Source organism: Panthera tigris, chromosome D3 (assembly GCF_018350195.1).
Source record: "Panthera tigris isolate Pti1 chromosome D3, P.tigris_Pti1_mat1.1, whole genome shotgun sequence".
In the NCBI taxonomy this organism is placed as follows: Eukaryota; Metazoa; Chordata; class Mammalia; order Carnivora; family Felidae; genus Panthera; species Panthera tigris.
This window is the reverse complement of record NC_056671.1, coordinates 23,555,729-23,577,720: the sequence shown is the minus strand read 5'-3', so window position 1 is coordinate 23,577,720 and position 21,992 is coordinate 23,555,729. Positions and strand designations below refer to the sequence as shown.

Here is a 21,992-nt window from a genome sequence, read left to right as displayed (position 1 = left end):
TTACCACATCCTTGCCTCCTCGGCTCTTCAGGTCCTGGATCTCAGCCATGAGCCTCTGCAACTCCTGGCACGTGTACTTGTACAGCTCATAGTCTCTGCCAGGGTCCCGCAGGTCCACCTCAGCCTCCTCGCTGTAGTATTTACCTTCCTGTGGAAGCACGGATACATGCCTTGGGTGGGGAATAAAAGCCTCCCTGTTGGGACCAGGGACACTTGGCTGAAATCAGTAACAATGAAACCCCAAATCATGTCTCTAAAAAAAATCTGGTCCTCAAGGTGCGCCTGGCTGGCTCAGTTGGTAGAGCATGCGACTCTTGATATCAGAGTTGTGAGTTCGAGCCCCCATGTTGGGTGTGGAGATTACTTAAAAATAAAATCTTAAGAAAAAAAAATTTGGTCCTCAAGTCAAATGTTTTCCTTCTTCTCAAAATGGAAAAGAATCCCTCTTTTCTTCTTTCTAATTATAAAGTAATGCATGCTTGGTGTCAGAGACTCAGAATATAGTGAGCAGTATCAAAAACAAAATGAAAAGTTGCCTGTAATCTCACCTCCAAACTGAAACAACTATTTTTAATACTGTGGATAAACACAAATTTTATTTTTAAACAAAATGGAATCACACTGTCCATGCTATTTAGTGCAGTTTCTCATCCCAATAAATTAAATATCCATCAAAATGGTGTGTGAGAATCCACTGTATAGATGAACCAGAATGCATTTAACCAAATTCCTACTGATGGGTGTTTAGATGGTCAAATCAAGCTTTAGCAGAGATTAAAATATCGTAATTGGTCACCCAGCCTTTGGAGTAAATGGAACACATCTCTTGAAGAGAGTTAGCTAATGATACTATATTGCATATTTGAAAGTTGCTAAGACAGTAGGTCTTAAAAGTTACCACAAGAAAAAAAAAACTGTAACTACATACAGTTAATTAGATTTTTGTAGTGATCATTTTACAACATACACAGATTTCAAATCATTATACACTTTAAATTAATATGTTATATGTCAATTACATCTCAATAAAAAAGAATTAATGCCTACACAACGGATAAGGTTTTTTCTTACTCTAGATTTCCTAAATCTGAGAAAAAGATCATTTTCTACTTAAATTCAAGCTCCTATGCTTCTCTAATCCAGTTAAAAAAAAAAAAGTAACCAACCAATCAAAACAATTAGGTCACAAATTAGCTTGACAGGAGCACCCAGGTGGCTCAGTCAGTTAAGCGTCCGACTGTTGATTTCGGCTCAGGTCGTGATCTCTTGGTTCATGGGACTGAGCCCCGAGCTAACAGTGCAAAGCCTGCTTGGGATTTTCTCTCCTACCCCTCTCTCTCTGCCTCTCCCCCACTCGCACACGTGGGCAGGTGCTCTCCCTCTCTCAAGATAAATAAATAATCTTTAAGAAAAATTAGCTTGAGAGATTTAAAGACAGGGAAATAATAAAAGGAAGAACCTGCTGACAGCATGAGCTCTTAGGCCACAGAAGAGATTCTGCGGAGATGTTGTTCTGGTACTTTCTCAGTAGCTGACCAAAAATGCCACATCTCCAGTTTCTGGTGGTATGCTGCAGATACTGGCTTCTTCTGACTCTGGAAACTTGGGAGACACACACCATACTAGAATGCATTGTCTGTTCAGGCACTATTCATATCTGATATAGGCTGGTTGGTTCTTGGAATGCTGCCGCTAAACCAAATGTGAATACTCAGGTTTTGTAGAACCAGGGGAATTCCAGGCACCTGGCCAAGCAGAGGCCCACCTGGGAGGCCATCACTGTGACCCTCAGCTGCTGCAAACCCACAGCCAGGTGATTCGCCACAAGCTGTAATTTCTCAGCAGCATGGCAGCACTGGCTGATCTCACCTGTTCTGTGTCAGAACGGTTACGCTTGCCTTCAGATGGAGCTCCATCACTTCGGATCACTTTGGGCTTCCGTTTCTTGCTTGATTCTGATGACATGGTTGTTTGGTAATGTCAAGAGGAGATAGAGACCTGTTAAAAGGAGAAAACTTTTGCAATTTTCCAGAGTTGGAATTGGGAGATTTTCCTGGAGTCAGAATACTTAAGTCTAACTAGTAGTGCTGGCCACTAACAACTTTGGTAACTCAAAAAAAGGGTCACTCAACCCTCCAAAGCTTCAGTTTAATCCTGTGTAAAAAGGGGAATTGGTCCTCAGCCTATCCAAAATGAATTCATCTTCACCTCCTTTAAAGGCGCCATAACTGGGGCGCCTGGGTGGCTCAGTTGGTTGAACGTCCGATTTCGGCTCAGGTCACGATCTCGCGGTCCGTGAGTTCGAGCCCCATGTCGGGCTCTGTGCTGACTGCTCAGAGCCTGGAGCCTGTTTCACATTCTGTGTCTCCCTCTCTCTGACCCTCCCCCATTCATGCTCGGTCTCTCTCTGTCTCAAAAATAAATAAACGTTTAAAAAAAAAAAATTTAAAGGCACCATAACCACATCACTGACTAAACTCCGAAGCTTAGCATATATACCCATTCCCAATACTATCGATTGATCACCGTGTGCTGGACCCGATCTAAGCACTTTACGGATATATACTCATTTGATCCTTATAGCAAACTTTTCAGGTAAGAACAAGTACCATTTTGTAGATGAGAACACCGAGGCTCGGAAAGCCGAACGAGCTGCCCAAGGTTACACGGCTAGTTTGCTAAAGTTGGTTCCATCTGACGCCACATCAGTGCTCTTAACTACATTCTTGTAACTCAGCTGGCAATGCCATCAACTCTTTGGTTGACCCTAAAATTTAAAAGAATAGAACCTACATTTTGTGGGGCTCTAGGGTCACAAAGCATCCTCCCCCTCTGCTACCTTTCCTGGTTGTCACCACAGCCCCTTGAGGTGGGCAGCACCATCTCCCTTAGCCCAAAAAATCTGCCACCAGCATTTACTGAAGGAGCCAATGGCTGATGGTAGTGAGTCAGAGAAGCCCTGAGTTGGAGTCTCCACTCTATTTATTTATTTATTTTTTTTTTAATTTTTTTTTTTTTAACGTTTATTTATTTTTGAGACAGAGAGAGACAGAGCATGAACGGGGGAGGGTCAGAGAGAGAGGGAGACACAATCTGAAACAGGCTCCAGGCTCTGAGCTGTCAGCACAGAGCCTGACGCGGGGCTTGAACTCACGGACCGCGAGATCATGACCTGAGCCGAAGTCGGACGTTCAACCGACTGAGCCACCCAGGCGCCCCCCTCTCCACTCTATTTAACGGCTATGAGTCCTGAGACAAGTCACTTCACTGTTCTCTGGGCCTGTTTCCTCAGAGGAAATGAGAATAACAGTCCCTACCTCAGGGGTTGTTGTGGACATTGACACAGGAGGCATTCCTCTGGGGAAGGTGATGAAGATGACCTAGCAGTGGGACTGTAAATGGCACATGGATGATCTGAAATAATGCTGAACATCTAAGGAGGTCAATCCCTTTTCAATTCTTTTTAGAAACTTCCGATTGCTTCGAGGAGAACATCTCATTTTCCTAATTTGTCTTTAGCATCTGTGAACATCAATGTTCCTTTCTTTAGCATCTGTGAACATCAATGTTCCAAAAGGATTCTGTCTCGGAGCTTTAGACAATGCAATCTAGCCAGAATTAGTCTGTTTTCATGTTAATTATATTAACTTTTATCATTACTTTCTGCATACTGCCAAGTCTCCGTTTATGGGAGACCATCGAAATTTTCTCCTAAAACCAATTTACGTTTGCGAAGTAAAAAGTGACTCGATTAAAAACCTTAGCAAACAGTCTTAAAGGTAAATTGGGCAAAACCCAAAAAGGTCGGACGCGAAAGGCTGAAATGTGAGAAATCCTGACTTGGCTACACAGCAAAGAGACCCAGGCACACGTAAGCACACAATAAATGTGAGTTGTTATCACCACCACCATAGACATCGACAACGTCGTCGTCACCTAGAGCTGCATAGCGGGGCCCGAAGCTGCTGCTGCCAACATTTTCACCTGAAGAGACTGAGCGCGCGGCGCCGAGCGGCGGGGGACCCCGAAGAGTGAGCACGGAGAACTCGGGTCGGACTCCAGCCTGGGGACGCCCTCCGGGAAGTCCGCACCTCGGTCCCGGAGCGCCCTGCCCCGCCCCTCCGACAGGCCCCGCTGTCCCGCTCCAGTTCTCACCGCGTGCAGCCCCGAGCCTGTCGCGGCCAGCGAGCCACTTCCGGCGGCGGAGAGAGGGCTTCCCAGGCACCATAGAGAAACGGAAGGAAAGAGCGGTCTGCCGGAAGCGAGGCGCGGAGGCCGGAAGCGAAGCGCTGAGGCCCCGGCCGGCCGCCGGCTCCCGGCGAAAGTAGGTCCTGGGCGGCGTGGAAGCAAGCGGCTTTGAGAGCGGTGTTTGTCAGGAAGGGTCACCAACACCCTCACGCTGTCCTCCAAAACGGGGAAACTGATGCTGCAAGGGCAGATTCTTAGGTGCCCTGCTTACTCTTTGCCCAGAGCCTGAAGCAACGGCCCCCAGCTAGTGCGCGCTCTGCTTCCGACTAGTTGAGTGAATGAGTTCGTCGTAGATCCAAGATAACGCGAAAGCGTGGTAGTGGCAAGATTTGAAACTGCGGATATGCCTCCATGACCTGGATTCTTAACCACTGTCACATACACCCAAACATCCCACACTAGTGAGGGCTGCAAGCCAGGGAAGGCATTCATTCTCTGACACTTTTTTCCCCCAAGGGTGCATCAGTAGTTTCCTCATTTTAGGCCTGGTTTGTCTAGGGCAGTCACAACTCTCATGCAGCATTTGACAGTATCAAGTGTTTTCTGCCCCTTGTATGAATTGTAAGGACAGGGTTAAGGGCTTTTGGTGTAAATCCTACTCATCCAGAGGTAGAAACACTAATGTCCTGAGTGCCTGGTTATGAAGGGCTGTCCCTTCTGCCATTGGGGTTTGGGAGGGTGCAGAGGCCCTTCCTGAGTATAGCTCAGGTAACAGAGTTGGGGGGGGGGGGGCGCGTAAATCAGCCAGATGGAACTAGGAAACTGGCCCTGCCCTTAGCACCTGCCAAAGTTCCTTGCAGATGAAACACACACACACACACACACCACGGGTTATAGTAAATTTTTAATTGGTTCCATCAGTGACTCCAGCATAAGTTTTCCTGAAAGGGAGACAGAATCAAGCTACCTAGAGGTTGATGAGGTGTGGGGATCACTGAAGTCCCTGACCCCACTCCACATACCCAGTAGCCCAGTAGCCCAGTAGAATGAGGGTCGGGCTAATAGAATATGAAGAGAGAAAAGGAATTGCAGGGTGAGGGAAATACAGGCCCTGGCCCTCTCCTTAGCCTGCAAGAGTGAAAAAGGGGAGGAGACTCTCCCTACACAGCAGTGCTGGAGCTACACAGTCAAGTTCTCCATCTCATTATGTAGGGAGAAAGAGATGAGCCTCTTTCTGTCTTGTACTGGGAACCCCTTCCCAGGTGCTCTGTAACCTCTGTTCTATCTTCCCGATTCTGTATTCCAAATTCTGCAGTTCAAATCCAAGGTCTGAATTCTATGTTCTACCTTCTAAGTTCATGTTCCATTCTGTGACCCAGATCTTTCCCAGCTCCACCCTTTTTCCCAGCCTTTCTCAATGGAATATGTAGGATCTCACGCTGATTTTGCTAACTTTAGGGTTTTCTTCCCCTTTACTTCTTGAGGCAGTTTTAGGCTTTTCCCTGACAAGAGGGACTTGGCTCAGACTATCCAGCAAGTGGGTGGCCCAGTGGAGGCCAGGGAATTCCAGACAACCAGGCCTGGTCTGACTTCCTTCCTCCCCACCCCACCTCTAACCACTGGACACACTACCTTTTGTGTAAGTAAAGCTAAACTGAGGGCTTCCATGGTGATAACTAGGGACTGGTGGCCTTGAGATGAGGAATCTTAGGGAGCAATGTGAGAATACATAAAAGGTTGCTGTTTTTCATCAGAGAAACTAAAAACTGCTTCCAGCACAGGGGAAGGGGTGGGCAGGGAAGGTGGGAAGGGCCTGGGCAGAGCTGCAAGTCCTCAGAACCCTGTCATCCTTCAGCTTCCCCTTTGTCTGAGCTGAGCACGAACCCCCAGAGTCATCCCACATCCGAAAGAAAACCAAGACAGCAGGACTGTGATCTCCTCTGTCCATTGGCTGCCCTGAGGGAGAAGGGGAAGGAGGCAGAGGCAGCGGCAGCATCACTGGAGAGGCGAGATCTTCAAAGGGATCATGATCCGAGACTCCATGTGTCGCACCAGTGGGACTGCGGAGAGAGAAACAGAGGTCACAGAGGGGGCAGAGGCAAACCAACCCCCAAAACTGGACTTTGAAGGAGGAGGAGGGGGCGCCTGGGTCGTTCAGTCGGTTAGGCGTCCGACTTCAGCTCAGGTCACGATCTCACAGTCCGTGGGTTTGAGCCCCTTGTCGAGCTCTGTGCTGACAGCTCAGAGCCTGGAGCCTGCTTCGGATTCTGTGTCTCCCTCTCTCTCTGCCCCTCCCCTGCTCATGCTCTGTCTCTCTCTGTCTCAAAAATAAATAAAAACATAAAAAAATTAAAAAATAAATTAAATTAAAAAAAAAAAAAGAGGAGGCGGCCTAGGATGCTGAGACAGGGAAAGCCCCACTGCCTTCCTAGAACAGAGAGCGCCCAATTGTGGGATAAGAGGGGACTTGGGGGGTGCTGAAATGCAACATTCTTAAAGTTTCATAATTATATTTTTATGTTCCTGTATAGGTGAGAGAATAAGCAAAAAGTGATTTCGCAGATATTGCTTAGAACAAAAGCTAGGTGTAGAAGTAGGGGGATTTAAAGAAAAATATCAGGGGCACCTGGGTGGCTCAGTCAGTTAAGCGTCTGACTTCGGCTCAGGTCTTGATCTCATGGTTTGTGGGTTCGAGTCCCACGTCAGGCTCTGTGCTGTGCTGACAGCTCAGAGCCTGGAGCCTGTGTCTCCCTCTCTCTCTCTGCCCCTTCCCTGCTCATGCTCTGTGTTTCTCTCTCTCAGAAATAAATAAACATTAAAAAAAATTTTTTTTCATTATCAAGAAAATAATTATTGCCATAGTATACAAGGAGGATAAAAGCTATGAGGGTGTCCTCAAGTGGCTAATGTTTGCAAAACACTGATTTGGTTCAACAGATTCATTTTATAGATGGGGAGGCTGCAGTCCATAGGTCAGCACAAGGTCACCCAGGAGGTCAGACTCCTCTTGCTCAGAATTGTTCAAACTTTACCAATTACCTCCAGTTCTTGTTAAAGTGCAGATTCTGATTCAGCAGCTGGGGGTGGGGGTTGAGATTTGGCATTTTTAACAAGCTTCCAGGAGATACTGATACTGCCATTCAGCACCACACTTTCAAGACTGAGGCTCCTGCTAATTACTTCGGGAGATGCATTTTCCCCCACACCAGCTGGTAAGTGTGGATCCTTAAGTGTAAGCTCAAGGGGAGGGACAGGCTTCTTCTGTTCATTCTGTGTCCCCCAGCCAGCCACCCACCGCAGTTCCTGGCACACAATCAACACTTGCTGACTTCATGTGGTTCTCTGGGGTCCCCGCAAGGTAGCAAACATGGAGAATAAAAAATTTGCTCAAAAAATTTGCACTTCCTCTGTGCCAGTCTGGAAGCACTTTCCAGAAATTAGCTCCTAGAATCTTCCATCCAGCCCTCCAAGGGAGGCACCATCACCATCTTACAGATGAGCCCTCAGTGTGAAGAACCATGCCTGAGGCCACAGTGCATTGGGACCACCTGTGTTTTCGTCCCCTGAGGCACTCACCTAGACCCACTGCCTAAATCACATGGAGTGTGCCACCAAGATCGAAACCTACTCACTGTCTTAAAAGCTTCCTAGCACTAGAGGTAATCAAGTGAGGCTTGATTTCCTTGCAGAGGGGATTCTATCCTCAGATTGGGCTCTTGGCAGATGACCTCCAAGGGCTAGGCTGATGCCCCAGCAGAAGCACTCACCTGTGTAGTAGACATTTTGGTCCCAGCCCCTCTTCCTCCAGGCAGCATTTCGAGTCTCCTCCCGAGACTGTAGGTCTTTATAGGCTGTAGGAAAGGCATTGGCTCATTCCGTGGGCATAGAGGATCTGGTTCTATACCTAGCACAGAGCCCTCTTCCCATTGCCCCAAACCCTGTCCTGCTGTCTCTCCCCAGTGCCTCAGACTGTTACCACACACTGTCTGCTCTGACGATCTCATCCAATTGTACATTTGTTGACAACATCCACCTTTCTATTTCCAGCCCAGAACTCTCCCTCGGGCTCCAGAGCCATATATCTGGTGCCCACTTGTGTCTCCACTTGGATGTGACAGCACCTTAAAGGCAACATTTCCAAGGGCCAAGATTACACTCTTGACTCCCTCAACCTGCCCTTCCTAGGGTCTCAGTAAGAGACACACAGTTAGCTGCTGAAGCAGGAATCTGGAGTTCTCTCCCTGCCTCACCCCACACAGACAATTCATCCACAAAGCCCACTGGCCTCACCTCTAGACTAATGAATCTGTGGCCTTTTCAGCATCCTCACTGCCACCACATTAGGCCAGGCCACCATCCTCCTGAGCCCATCCGCCTGAACTAGTATAACCATCTCCTGATGCCCCACTGCCTCTCTTGTTCCCCTACAAACTCTCTCCAGCAAAGCACATGGCAACCAGAGCAATCATAGTGGAATACAAATCAGGTCATGTGCTTAAAATGCTGCAGCAGCCTCCCACTGCATTTAGAATAAATCCCACTTGTCTCCACAACCTGCAAGGCCCAGCCTGATCTGGTCTGTCCCTATCTCCTCACACCCATCCCTATCTCCACACTGGCCTCCTCTGCACTCTTCAAAACCCTGAAGGGGTTTTCTCCACCACAGGGCCTTTGCACATGTTGTTCCCTCTACCTAGAATGCCTTTCCCTGGCAATTCACAAGCTGGCTCCTTCTCATCCTTTAGCAGAGCTAACATTTTACCTCCTCAGAGAGGCCTTCTTTGTCTATCCAAGTCATTCCCGTTTGTTTCATCATTTTTCCCTGCGTCTTCATTATTTGTAATAACCCAAAATGATGTTTTTGTGTTAGTTTATGTCTGAGGTGGTGTCCCCCTCTGTTGGAACATAAGCTCAAAAGGGCACTAATATATTTGCGTTGTCTATATAGAGTGACAATGGAGAAACGGGACAAGCAGAGGGCCCCTGGAGGGTTCCCAGCCTACCCCAGAGATGGTGCACAACGTAGAGCTCGCCTATCTGCGAGAAGAAGCCGCCCACTGCCTCCTGGTTCTCTTGCCGGTACTTGATGGCCCGCGCCCTAGGGACAGCAGAAGAGTGTGGAGCAGGGACCAGGGCGAGTGCAAAGGGCCCTATGAGGTGTCACCAGGCTGATTTCTTAGCCACACCTCAAGGGAGGAACCTGAGGGTAGGACCCCCCAGTTCTCAGAGATGATCAGGGAAGGGGGTGACAGAGGTACAGCCGTGGGCTGGGTATTCTGCTAGAAGAGGGTTCACATCCTGGTTGGATCCTTCTCCTGGATCCACAAGGAGCAGAGGATGCCGGGTTTCCTGACATATGGCCCTGGGAAAGGTGGGATGCCAGGGAACTAAACAGGATAGGTAGGCAAGGTCCCCCCAACCTCAGGCACTGCCACTCACCAGTTGTTCCCCCACTCAATCATGGTTCCTGGCTGAAAGAGAACCAGGGGAAAGAGTGGAAATGAGCCCCATCTCAGATTCCAAATGTCACGGCTGGGTAGAGGGGGGAAACTGTTATGTCTCCCCAACCCCAGGGGCCACTTGGCCTCATTCAAGGGTCCTGACTTGTACCTGGGTGTGCATGTGTGCACACGTGTGTACATACCTCTATTCTGAACCCATAGGGAGGGAGAGGCCAGAAGCCCCAGTCTGGGTGCTGGGGCACAGGACCCACCCACGTTGGTGTATCTGTAAAGCACTACCACAGCAGGGAAGGTGGGAGGCAGGCAGGGATCTGGTTGGGAGGAGGCACCTTGAGTTTGTATGTCCTCAGCTCATAGATGTTGGGGCCTGCTCTGGGCTGTGGCTCATTCCAGAAGCTGAATTCAAGGAGCATCTGGTTTCTCCTGGACAGCAGCATCTGGCTCCGCTCCTTTCGGAACTCCAGGTACTCCTGTGGGTGTGGCAGTCTGGGCATGGCAGCCACGAAGAGCCCCCCACCCTGGCGGTGTATCTCATGGGGTAGTGGTAGCAGCCCCCAGCACAGGGCTGAGCCAGAGCCAATATTCCAGAGAGGTTTGTGGAACAGATGCCGACATACCTTGTTGTTTTTGAGTTTGTTCATGCAGTCCATGAGGGCTGGGTAGCCACCTGAGAATCGCCACAGGTGTACTGTTGGGGGGTGAGGAAAATAGGAGGTACAGGTCAGGGGGCTGCTGGGACCCTGCCCTGCTTACCCTAAGGCTGGCTAAGTGTGTATGAGATGGGGCAGTCTCCAGCTGAGTTCCCTTTGCCCTGGTAAGGGACAGTGCTAGACAGGGGATTTCCCCAGACACAAGCCCAGTAGGCCTAGGTTTGAACTCCAGGTCTGCCAGGTGGCCTTTGACCACCCCCCCCCCCCCCCCGCCCCCAGCCCTTGACGTCCTCATCTTGAAAATGGGAATAATGTTTCCACCCAATCTTCCTTAAATAGCACAAAAGGATCAGGTGTGTCCTTGTACCCAAGGTGCAACAGCACACCAGGCCTGTGAGGGACAGGATGGACAAACAGGGAGAGTAGGCCTGATGGGCTGAGATGGAACATTCTTAGTGAATTAAAAAAAAAAAGAAAGAAAGAAACCAAGGAACAGAACAGCATGCACAGTATGCTAGCACATGTGTTTAGCGGTGGGGAGACATATCCAGAGATGCTGGTCTTTATACCATCTCTCACTGGAGACCCAAGAGATTGTGACAGAAGATGCCCCTGGGGCAGAGAATTGAGGCCCAGGTATTGTGGGCGGGAGGGAGGCTTGCTTTTTATTGAAAACTCTTGTGTACTGTTTGAATTTTCTATCATAGCCCCTCTGCTGGGTCAAATAGTATTCCCCTGCCCCTTATGTTCATGCCTACCCAGAACCTCAGAATAGGACCTTATTTGGAAATAGGGTCTTTGTAGATATAACCAAGCTAAGATGCTGTCATATTGGTGGGACCTAAATTCAAAGACTGGTGTCCTCATATGAAGAGGGAGACTTGGACACAGACACAAAAAGGACACCATGTGAAGATGGAGGTACACAGGGAGAATGCTATGTGGTAACGGAGGCAGAGACTGGTGTGATGCATCTACAAGCCAAGGAAAGCCAAGGATTTCCAGCAAAAACCAGAAGGTGGAAAAGGCAAGAAAAGCCTTTAGAGAGAGCGCGGCCCTGCCAACACCTAGATTTCAGACCTCTGAGCTCCAGAACTTGAGAGAATAAATTTGTTGTCTTAAGCCACCTAGTAGTTGGCACTTTGTTATGGCAGCCGTAGGAAACTACTACACCTTCCAATAATAAAGGTGGAAGAGAAAAAAGGAAACAGTCTTGTCACCCTTGGGAGCATGGCTGAGGTTGAGAGAGGAAGGTCTCCAAAGGGAGACTAGAGCTGAGGGCAGTTGGCTGACCAGTGGTTTGGAAACACAGACTTTTGTTCCTTCCCATCCCCAGCCTATCCCTTACCTGCCTTCTGACCCCATCTGTATACCTTGATTCTCCTATCTGCAAAATGGTCTGACCTGAGAGTTTAAAGGCCTCTTTCCCAAGGGAAACAGCAAAAATACTATATGGATGGAAGTCTACCAAGCTCAGGAATGCTGACCAGTAGGGGCGCCTGGGTGGCGCAGTCGGTTAAGCGTCCGACTTCAGCCAGGTCACGATCTCGCGGTCCGTGAGTTCGAGCCCCGCGTCAGGCTCTGGGCTGATGGCTCAGAGCCTGGAGCCTGTTTCCGATTCTGTGTCTCCCTCTCTCTCTGACCCTCCCCCGTTCATGCTCTGTCTCTCTCTGTCCCAAAAATAAAATAAAAAAAAAAAAAAAAAAAAAAAAAAAGGAATGCTGACCAGTAGAAGAGGGATAAACATCATACTGGGGACCAATAGGGAAAAGTTACAGGAAGGGAATCCTAGGTCCACCGAAAGACAGTTTTCTAACAATTGCAGTGCTTCCTCTAGGAGATAGATCAACGGTTCTTCTATGTTCATTAAAATGTAGATTCTTGGGGCGCCTGGGTAGCTCAGTCGGTTGAGCGGCCGGCTTCGGCTCAGGTCATGATCTCACAGTCCGTGAGTTCGAGCTCTGCGTCGGGCTCTGTGCTGACAGCTTAGAGCCTGGAGCCTGTTTCAGATTCTGTGTCTCCCTCTCTCTGACCCTCCCCCATTCATGCTCTGTCTCTCTCTGTCTCAAAAATAAATAAACGTTAAAAAAAAAAATTAAAAAAAAAATGTAGATTCTTGAGCCCTACTTCTAGGGGATGGCTTGGGGTGGGGTGGGGGTCTCTGCTCCCTAGCTGATTCTACACAAGGGACAACACCTCAAGATACACAAAATTTAGGACATGCTTTAAAAGTTCAGGATCCCATCCCTCAAAGTTCATTTCCCAACTAGCAAATAATTAAGAGAATCCAAGGACTATAGCTAGAGCTGATTAAGTTGTTCCTAATATGGGAAAATGGTAGGGGCTAAAGCTCAAGACAGTTTGCTCTTCTCTTATCCACCTAACAATGTGTCAAATGTCTGTTACAGAAACAGAATACATGATCAAGGGAATCTGTCTGTAAGACACTGATTTTTTTTTTTTTTTTTTTTTTTTAGACACATACAATTATCAGGGCTGTGGAAGGATGAGAGAGGTTTGCTTATTATGGAGTGAGTTCCCCATTACTAGGAGTGTTCAAGGGACACTTAGAAGACCTTTATCAGGACTGTTGCAGAAGAGCTCCCTGTGCTATACAGAGTCTAAATCAGCATGTCCAAAGGACTTTTTGCTACAATAGAAATGTCTTATGGGTGTGCTATCTAACACAGTAGCCACGAGCCACACGGGTCTATCAGTGGACACTTGAAAGGTGGCTAGTGTGACTGAGGAACTGAATTTTTCCTTTTCTTTAATTTTAACTAATTAAAAAAAATTTAATGTTTATTCATTTTTGAGAGACAAAGAGACACAAAAAGGGCACCATGTGAAGATGGAGGTACACAGGGAGAATGCTATGTGGTAACGGAGGCAGAGACTGGGGTGATGCATCTCCAAGCCAAGGAAGGGGCACAAGTGGGGGAGGGGCAGAGAGAGACAGAGACACAGACACAGAATCTGAAGCAGGCTCCAGGCTCTGAGCTGTCAGCACAGAGTCTGACATGGGGCTTGAACCCACGAACTGCAAGATCATGAGCCGAGCTGAAGTCAGATACTTAACCAACTGAGCCGCCCAGGTGCCCCTAATTTTAACTAATTTAAATTTAAATAGCTACATGTGGTTAGTGGCTACTGCCCTGACAGTGCAGTCTAAATACCAGGGACCCTTTGAGTGAATGAGATGCTGTGAGTCAAATTTATGTGTGCCAGCCTAGCAGCTGGTGCCAAGGGCAGGGTGGGTCTCTGGGGGAGGGATAGTGCATGCTATGGGGACCTCCGGGAGGCTATAAGGAACCAGCTCAGACAAGAGCCTCTGTGAATTCCATAAGTATGTGCTACATATAGGGGATTCGGTAGTAAAGACAGACAGGGACCCCTCCATCCCAGAACTCACCACCTATATGGGGAAACAAGCAAGCACAATATGGGGTGCACGATTGGGGCTGTGAAGAGGGAAGTCAGGGGAGGTGCCTGACCCCGCTTAGGTGGAGAGGATCAGGGAAGGCTTCTAGGAGGAGGTGAGGTCTACACCAAAACAAAGGTTGAGCAGAGGGGTGAGCCAGGTAAAGCAGGCAAGGGAAAAAGGATGTTTCCAGCAGAAGAAACAGCAGGAACAAGAGTCTGGAAGTGGAGGGTGAAATGGTCAATCTGGAGAACTGCAAGAAGTCCTGAGTGGGAGAGCACAGGAAGCAAAGCAAAGAGGATGTGGCACAGAAGGGCTCACAGAGCCTCGTGGGCCACCCTGAGGGCAGACAGGAGCCACAACAGGTGTCTAAGCAGTAGAGTGAGCTGAGGAGGACTGCATTATGAAAGATCCCTCTGGGTGCCACTGTGGAGGGTGTGGAAGGTGGCTAGGCATGACAGGTGTCAGAGACCCGGGCTGGGCGGCAGTAGCACTGGGGAGGTGGGCACCTCACCTGCCTGGTCCTGCTCCCCGTACCATGTGTTCCAGTTGCCCACGAGTGAGCAGGGGTAGTCCTCATCCAGGTGCAGCTTGGGCAGCACAGCTTCCCTGGGGTGGAGGGGAGGGGGACAGAGAGAGGGAGGAGGGCTCACATCAGCCACCAGGGTCCCTGAGATAAGGGTTCCAACTCAGGCCCTCAGGGCTGAGCCTGAGTGTCCCCATCTCTAAGATGCAGAGTCTGGACAATACATCTTTAGGACTTCTGGCTCTGACATCTACATCTCCTAGATCTCTGCAGGGAGAACGGGGCTGGGATGGAGTCTCCAACCCAAGCAGGGAGGGATGAGCAGATGGAGGAGGATGCTCACGTCAGGCTGTTGTAGGCATCCAGACACTCGGGCTTCACATTGTGAACTGCAACAGAGGACAGAAAATGGAAGGTGAAGCAGGGTGTGTGTGTGTCTGTGGGGAACTGGGGTGGGGGACGTCCCACAGGGCCAGGGCTCCCAGGATAGCTCAGGATGTCCCAGCCCCTCTCCTGTCCCAGTTGAAGCCTTGCGGGCCCCCAGAGGCCCCAGGAGGGCTGGCGGGCTGGCTCAGCAGCCACTCACACTGGATCTTGTAGAGGTTGCTTGTTTCCTTCTTGGACAGCAGGGTGGAGTGGGCATCCTTCCGGGGATCCACCTTGTGCACAAAGAGGGAGCGGAACCAGCTACCTTCATTGTCCTTGGAATAGAAGCTGTAGGACAGAGGAGTTCAAGGGGGCAAGCGGAGGGGGGGGGGGGAGCCCTGGCTTTTCCATCGGCTCCGATATCCTGTTCCCCCATCCCTCAGATGTCCTGAGGAACCCATATTTCTAGGAATGGAGCCAAAGAATCCAGTGGCAGACCCAGAGTTTAAAATGTCACTGGAGTCAGCTGAGCAGACCTGGTCCCTTTTACAGAGGTCATGGCTACCCACTTTGCTTCTTAAAGTTTTGCAAGGCCTCAGGAGGCCAGGGGAAGAGCCCCACCTCCCACCTCTCTCCTCCCTCCCTCCACTTTTCCCTTTCCAAGAGGTTCCTTGGGGCACACATCTGCAGCCTCTTGCCAAGAAAATCAACCCTAAAACCACCTTGCCTGATGTCCAAAACCTGACAGTGCAATGTATCTTACCAGCCTTCCTTGCTGTCCCCTCCCTCCAACCTGTGTACTCCACTCTCCAGATGTGCTCCTCCCTGAACATACCAGGCTCTTTTACTCAGTGCTTTCTTTGCAATTTCTGTCCCCTCTGACAGAAGGTTACACTCATTGTGCTCCCCAGTACCCACACTACACTTGGCCTGTGCCTCTTCCCAGTCCCCATAAATGGAGAGCCAAAGAAAATTAAGCTTTGTCCTTGAAGAAGTCACAGTCCACTGGAAAAAACAGGCTTTGGAACATAATTATAGCCAGAGGTATCTGGGAGAGCCTAGGTGAGCAAGCCTCTGGCAGTCTGGGCAAACCCTCCAGAGGAGGTGATCTGACCAATCTCTGAATCTCCAGGGCTGATTTGGCAGATAACAGCAGATAGGGTAAAAAGGCATTGCAAGGCAAGACTCATTCATTCATCCAGGCAACATTTAATTGACATTATCCACCCTGTGTGCTTGGCTAAGGTGCCTTGAAAAATGAACAAAGGAATGAAGTACTCTGTTCAGAGCAGGGGACCTGCCACCTGGTCCTGCCATACCCTAACTATACTTCCCACACAAGGTCCCAGCAGGGGCGGGCTTTTTTTTTTTTTTTAGGTGGCCAGAGGCTATAAATCTTTTTGCTTAATAGCAGTGGTACAACTTGTAGTCAGGCCTGAAAAGCAATTCTCATGTTGGATGATTTCTAGCCAGAGAGCCTGGCCCTTAAGTGCCAGCAAGTGTACTTTTTCGATCTTTTTCTGTGGCTAGAATAAATGTCTTGGCAAATCAAAGTATTATTTTTTTCCAAAATATGGAGCAGCCACTGAGACTGATGAAATTAAAAAAGCATCTTAAAGTAGTAAACCATTTATATGAACACAGAGAAAGATGAATGAGGATTTGTCCCAAACCAAATACTGCTTACCTGGGAGAGGGGAGAAGATGGTTAAATTTTTCTTTACTCACTAAAGCTTTTTGGAAAGCTAAAAAAATAAAATTGTTTAAAGTGTTTCTGAATTCACAGGCTTTCTGTCATTGTGCATGTATTTGTTTCATTAACAAAGAACAAAAAAGATGATTATCATCGGGGCGCCTGGGTAGCTCAGTCAGTTGAGTGCCCAACTCTTGATTTCAGCTCAGGTCATGATCTCATCTCATGGTTGTGAGATGGAGCCCCATGTTCAGTTCTGCGCTGAGAGTGGAGCCTGATTCAGATCTCTCTCCCTCTCTCTGCGCCCCACCCCCCCGCTTGTGCGTGCACTCTCAAAATAAATAAACATTAAAAAAAAAAGATGGGCAGTGTGGTTCTATGAAATTTGGGGACCAGAATATAGCTTCGCTATAGATACTTTAGCTGAGGACATCGTCTGTGTCAGGGATCTGTGATCAACTTGTCAGAAGCATGATCCTGCTGCATCTACGTAATGTTGACATAGGGTTGATACTATTAGGGTCCCCATTTTTAAGATGTGAAAATAGTCAGGGGGTTTAAGGAACTTGCCCAAGGTCTTATGGTAAATCAGGGGCAGAGCTGAGACAAGAAGAAACCCAGAACTCTTTCCTCCAAAGTTGGCTCCCACCTCCAGTTTGAGCACTGACTTGGGGAGCATCAGGCAGATACTGTGAAGAACCAGGACTTTCAACAAAGCCACTGGCAGAGAGATCCGAACTTTGATTTGAATATAGAGGGGATGCTTCCCTTGGAAGGGGTGGTGGCAGGGAAAACAATGGCTCCTACTCACTGTCAACCAAGACCTTTGCTCCAGGACTGGGCTTTGAGTAATTTATTAACATCAGTACTGACCAAGATAAACAGCCAGGAGGTCAGCCCTTGGAGACAGAGCCTGGGGGCTAGAATGCTCTTCACTCCAGGGGAATGGCAGGGGAATCCAGGAGCTCTGATGGGCTCCCATCTCTTCCCACAACTCTCTCATCTTTTATGCCTATGGGCCTCAGTTTCCCCGTGTGTCAAATGAGCAGGCTAAAGCAACCTATCTCTAAAGATCTTTTCTCAGGCAAAACCCAAGATGGGACCTGTCCAAGATCCCAGGACAGGGTCTGAACTCCAAGCCAGTGTCCATAGGTTCACATTTTCAAGAATTCAAATTTCATTTTCTCAGTGAAATCATAACATTCTCCTGCCCCTGAACGCCCCGACCCCTCTCACCCTGCTCTCTGTTTCTGTAGCTCCTTCTATCACATTATACTTTTTTCCCCCTTATTATATGCCTTGTTTGTTGTCTGCTCCAGTAGAAGCAGCCCCAGATGGACAGGGATCTTATCTGTCCCTTGTATCCCCACTGCCTGGAATGGTGCTGGGCACCTGGCACGTGCTCAGTCTGTGTCTGGAAAACAAATGAAGGAGTGAGGGGACACTAAGACAGAGCCGCTTGAAGATGATGAAAGTTGGAAGGAAATAAATTAAAGGAAGGGTGGTTCAGAGTGTGGACGCAGGACTCAGGGTCCCTTTCCCTCCCCACCACCACCAGCAGAATTAGTGCTTAAGAGCACAGGTTCTGGATGAATCAATCCAGGTTCTAATCTCAGCTCAGCTTCATCTCTTTGAGCTTTATATTCCTCATCTGTAAAATAGGGGCGTTAGGATGGATCTTTTAGAGAAAGGTCCTGACAAGGTAGTGCAACTAACATCACTGTTCCTACCAAACTTCCTAACTCATCTCCCAGCTCCCACTCTTTCCCCACTTTTCCTAATCTGCCCATCCATCTTTGTAAAGCACCATTTGGATGATGCTATTGTTCTGCTCTAAAGTCTTCTGTGGCTCCCCACTGTGTACAAAACAAAGGCTGGATGTCTCCACTTGGAATTCTAGCTCTCATGTACTTTGCCAAGCTTTCCACAGATCCAAGATTCCCTATCCCAGTGGTTCTGAAACCCACCACTAATAATGTCATCTGAGAAATTCTCAGGGCCCATCCTAGACATACAGCAGCAAAAACTCTGGGGGTGGGCCTAGCAATCTGGGTTTTAACAAGCCCACCAGGGGACTGCTCAACTTTAAGGATCAGTGCTCTAGAGCAGTCCTAATTTCTTTCCCTCCCCACAACCCCCCCTCCCCCCCCATGTAATCTCAGAAATGCCAAAGATTTTGGTATCTAAACTATATTAAGAATGCCTCTTAGGCCTAGAAAAACACAAAGCAGCTTTGTATACTCTGCAGGAAAGATCTGCCCGGATTTCCATAAAAACACCTCTCTTATTTCTCCATGGGCCCTTTCATCCTTTTCATAGAAGTATGTCTTATCTCCCCAGCCACACTGGAAGCCACTAATGTCCTCCCATCCCCCCCAGGGTACAAAGCACAGTGCTTTTGGCTTGGGAGTTGCTCAACAAATATTTGTCTCAGATGAGAACTTTTCGGTAGATGTCACATTTGCACTCTCAATAGTGATCAACAATCCGACACCCTGCAAAATGAAATTGCTCCAGAATGTTCTCAGCTCTATGCACACTCTGAAACACTCTTGTGTTTTGAGTTGGCTGATTTTATTTATTTATTTATTTATTTATTTATTTTATTAATGTTTATTTATTTTTGAGAGAGAGAGAGAGAGAGTGAGAGAGAGCGCACATGCAAGCAGGGGAGGGACAGAAAGACACACACAGAATCCGAGGCAGGCTCTAAGCTCTGAGCTGTCAGCACGAAGCCTGACGCATGGCTTGAACTCCAGAACCGCAAGATCATGACCTGAGCCGAAGTTGGACACTCAACCGCCTGAGCCACCCAGGCACCCCTGAGTTGGCTGACTTTAGAAAGGACCATGTATCTGCTTGATTATTCCAGAAGTGTATGTTTAGAAGACATACATAAGAGCTAAAAGAACTGAAGTTCTGGGGGTGCCTGGGTGACTCAGTCGGTTAAGCGGCCAACTTCAGCTTAGGTCATGATCTCACGGTTTGTGAGACTGAGCCTCATGTAAGGCTCTCTGCTGTCAGCGCAGAGCCTGATTCAGATCCTCTGTCTCCCACTCTCTCTGCCTCTCCCACTTGCGTGCACATGCTCTCTCTCTCAAAAATAAATAAACATTAGATAAATAAATAAACAAACAAATAAATAAATAAATAAATAAATAAAAGAACTGAAGTTCTGGAGCACCTGGCTGGCTCAGTCAGTAGAGCATGTGACTCTTGATCTTGGGATAGTGAGTTCAAGTGCCCCATATTGAGTGTAGAGCTTACTTAAATAAAGCATAATAATAACAGTAATAAAAATAAGAGAACTAAAGTTCTGTTAACAGGATTACTGGTACAGCAGTAGTAACAACCGCTGTTTATTAAGCAATTACTATGTGCTAATCTGCATGACACGTATTTGAGAAAAATGAAGCTCAAGGATGGTTAACGGCCGAGAGGATTCCAACCCACATCCATCTGACTTTAAAGCCCACACTCTTATCTCCATCCCAGCAGTCCCCAAACCTCGGAGGTCAGAAAGGCTGCTACCTGTCCCTCTAGTGACTCCAGAGAGATATGGGGTGGCCTAAAGGTCAACAGGAGGGGATGTTCCCAGGTATCTAAAAGGCATAAGTAACTGTAAAGCAGTCCCTGAGCGACGTGGGAAGCATTAGTCCAAGAGCCTTCACAGCAAGCCTGCAAAAACGCCCAGCAGATCATCATCACCACTTTACAGAGAAGGAAACCGAGGTTCTAGTGCCCAAGTCAAGTGAGTAAGTGAGGAGCAGCAGGCTGCCTTATGTTCCACGCTCCTTTTGTGGTCTCTGGATATTTGCCACACAAATGGCTCTACCACCTACCGATTCTGGTACCCTGGGGAAGTGAGGTCCCAATCCCAGCCTCGATTTCCTCATCTGGAAAACAAGGAGCTCACAGAAGATGATCTCCCCAAGGCCATTTCAGCCCTGATATTATGAGGAGTTCGTGCAGAAACTGTTAGAACAAGGGCAATATCTGTTGCATGTTTACCAGGGGCTAGAAGCCTCACATACATGGCCTTTTTCAACCTCAACAGCTCTATGAGATACAGACTATTTTATCACCCCTTTTGCAGATGAGGAATCTGAGACTTCAAGAGGCCAAACGACTCACCCCACTAAGAAAGGCTGAGTTAGATATGCTGGCGCTAAACTCCAGGCTCTTTCCATGATACCAGCTTTCTCCCCAATTATTGGGCGGACAGGGTGGGGGGAACACACTCAGCTCCTCTTTCCCAATGACCCATGAGCCACAGTGCACAGTGCTCTAAGATCTCATGGCAAGGTCTCACAGAACTCTGAAGCTTCAAGCCTAGGCTGCTGGAGAGGAGGTCCCGTGCTTCTTTTTCGCACACAGGTGGGGAGACAGGTGTCTTCACTTCTTGAGCACACACTGTCCTGAACCCTGTGCTGGGGGCTGGATTAACAGAAAAATGACATGACAGGCTAGTCGGGCAGACAAGCAAGTGTGTATAGAGGGTGATGAGGGGATGGGGAAAGTACAGGCCGCTGGAGACGCAGGAGGGAGGGGCCGCCCAGGGCTGTTCAAGGAGGCCAAGCCCTGCCTCAGTCCAGAGCAGGGCCCAAAGAAAAGCCCAGGCTGAGAGAACTGCCTCTCCCAGGAGGCCACCAGTTGTGGTGCAAAGAGCACTGTCAGGAGACCTGGGTCCGGACCCAATGCCACCTCCGGACACCAGAGGGAGTGACCTTGGGCAACTCCCATCCCTTCCCAGGCCTCCTTTGCCCCACCTGTACTGTTCAGGATTGGGGAGCAAAGGGTCTGTGTAGCCATGGCCCTTGGGGGTCCCCTATTGCTATCCGTATCTCTTCCCCCCAGAACTTCCGAGGGAGGAGCTGCCTCTCCTAGAAGGCCCCAGTAGGTGTTATTTCACAATCATCTCAAAGGCCTAGAAAAGAAGCCACTCCTGCCCTCTGCCCGGCTCCCACTCTCCAGGGCCCAAGGCATGTCCCTCTCATTCACCCCATCTTTCATCCTGTGCCCAGAGCCAGGTATCCATTAGGACAAAGACCCTGCGCCTACCTTTACCATTTCCCCCATTCTTTGCTGAGAGCTCTTCCCTAGGCCTAGATCTTGCTCCCGCCTCTAACCCATATAGATTCCAAGCCGGAGTCTGTCCATTCCTCTGACCAAGACCCTGGTCCCCTCCCCAGCACTCCCCGCGCGCGCGAAGCGCTCCCCCATCCCTGCCCCGGCTCTCACCGCGCGGCAGCCGCAAGGTCCCCTGCTCCGGGCTTCGGGCGCCCCATCAACCGTCGCGTCGCCGCAGAGATGCTGCACAGCCGCGGAGCCATGTTGGAGCGGCGCAGGTTGAAGGAAGCCCCCGCCCCGAAACCGGCGACGGGGCGGGGCGTGAGTAAGCCCCGCCCCACCGCGTAGACCGCTTCCTTCTGCAAGCAGCCAGGTGGGCGTTTCCGCCGGGCGTCCCCCAACTCCACAGAGTTAGAGCTGAAGTCAGACTTTTGTTTTCAGAACTCCTGCAGCTCTGGTATTGACTTGCTCTGTGACCTTGACCAAGGCCTTTGCCCACTCTGGGCCTCAGTGTCCACCTCGGTAAAATGGGAGCATGGAACAATGGCACTAGGGATTCTTGTTTTTGTTTTTTTTAAATTTATATTCAAGTTATCACATAGTGCAACAATGATTT

General features: G+C 48.9%; 2 protein-coding genes across 6 annotated transcripts in view; both read right to left on the bottom strand.

Moving 5' to 3' along the window:
* The window catches only part of THOC5 (THO complex 5), a 31,308-nt gene extending 27,096 nt beyond the window's left edge, over positions 1–4,212 (bottom strand). For 2 of the 5 annotated variants that reach the window (XM_015537667.2, XM_042962323.1), the window contains exons 1-3: positions 3,985–4,149; positions 1,870–1,998; positions 5–148 (exon numbers count right to left, since the gene is read on the bottom strand). In XM_015537667.2, coding sequence (XP_015393153.2) covers positions 5–148; positions 1,870–1,965 — 240 coding nt within the window. In that variant the 5' untranslated portion in view covers positions 1,966–1,998; positions 3,985–4,149. The other 3 variants (XM_042962322.1, XM_042962320.1, XM_042962321.1) reach the window with 3 other exon arrangements.
* An 867-nt stretch (positions 4,213–5,079) lies between these two features.
* On the bottom strand, positions 5,080–21,671 carry NIPSNAP1 (nipsnap homolog 1). The gene is made up of 10 exons (XM_042962748.1): positions 21,548–21,671; positions 14,834–14,961; positions 14,591–14,636; positions 14,236–14,330; positions 10,268–10,338; positions 9,980–10,120; positions 9,628–9,659; positions 9,192–9,286; positions 7,956–8,039; positions 5,080–6,248 (listed from the first exon to the last, which is right to left on the bottom strand). Exons 1-10 carry the CDS (start codon positions 21,637–21,639, stop codon positions 6,184–6,186), a joined length of 849 nt encoding a protein of 282 aa, XP_042818682.1. The 5' UTR covers positions 21,640–21,671; the 3' UTR covers positions 5,080–6,183.
* Between the last annotated feature and the right edge of the window lie 321 nt (positions 21,672–21,992).

Excerpts from the sequence above, each read along its gene's own strand:
- NIPSNAP1 (XM_042962748.1), bottom strand. The coding sequence starts at position 21,639 with ATGGCTCCGCGGCTGTGCAGCATCTCTGCGGCGACGCGACGGTTGATG. Across the intron at positions 9,660-9,979 it reads TGAGGACATACAAACTCAAG|CCAGGAACCATGATTGAGTG; the intron begins GTGCCTCCTCCC and ends GTTCTCTTTCAG. Across the intron at positions 6,249-7,955 it reads CCAAAATGTCTACTACACAG|TCCCACTGGTGCGACACATG; the intron begins GTGAGTGCTTCT and ends CTCTCTCCGCAG.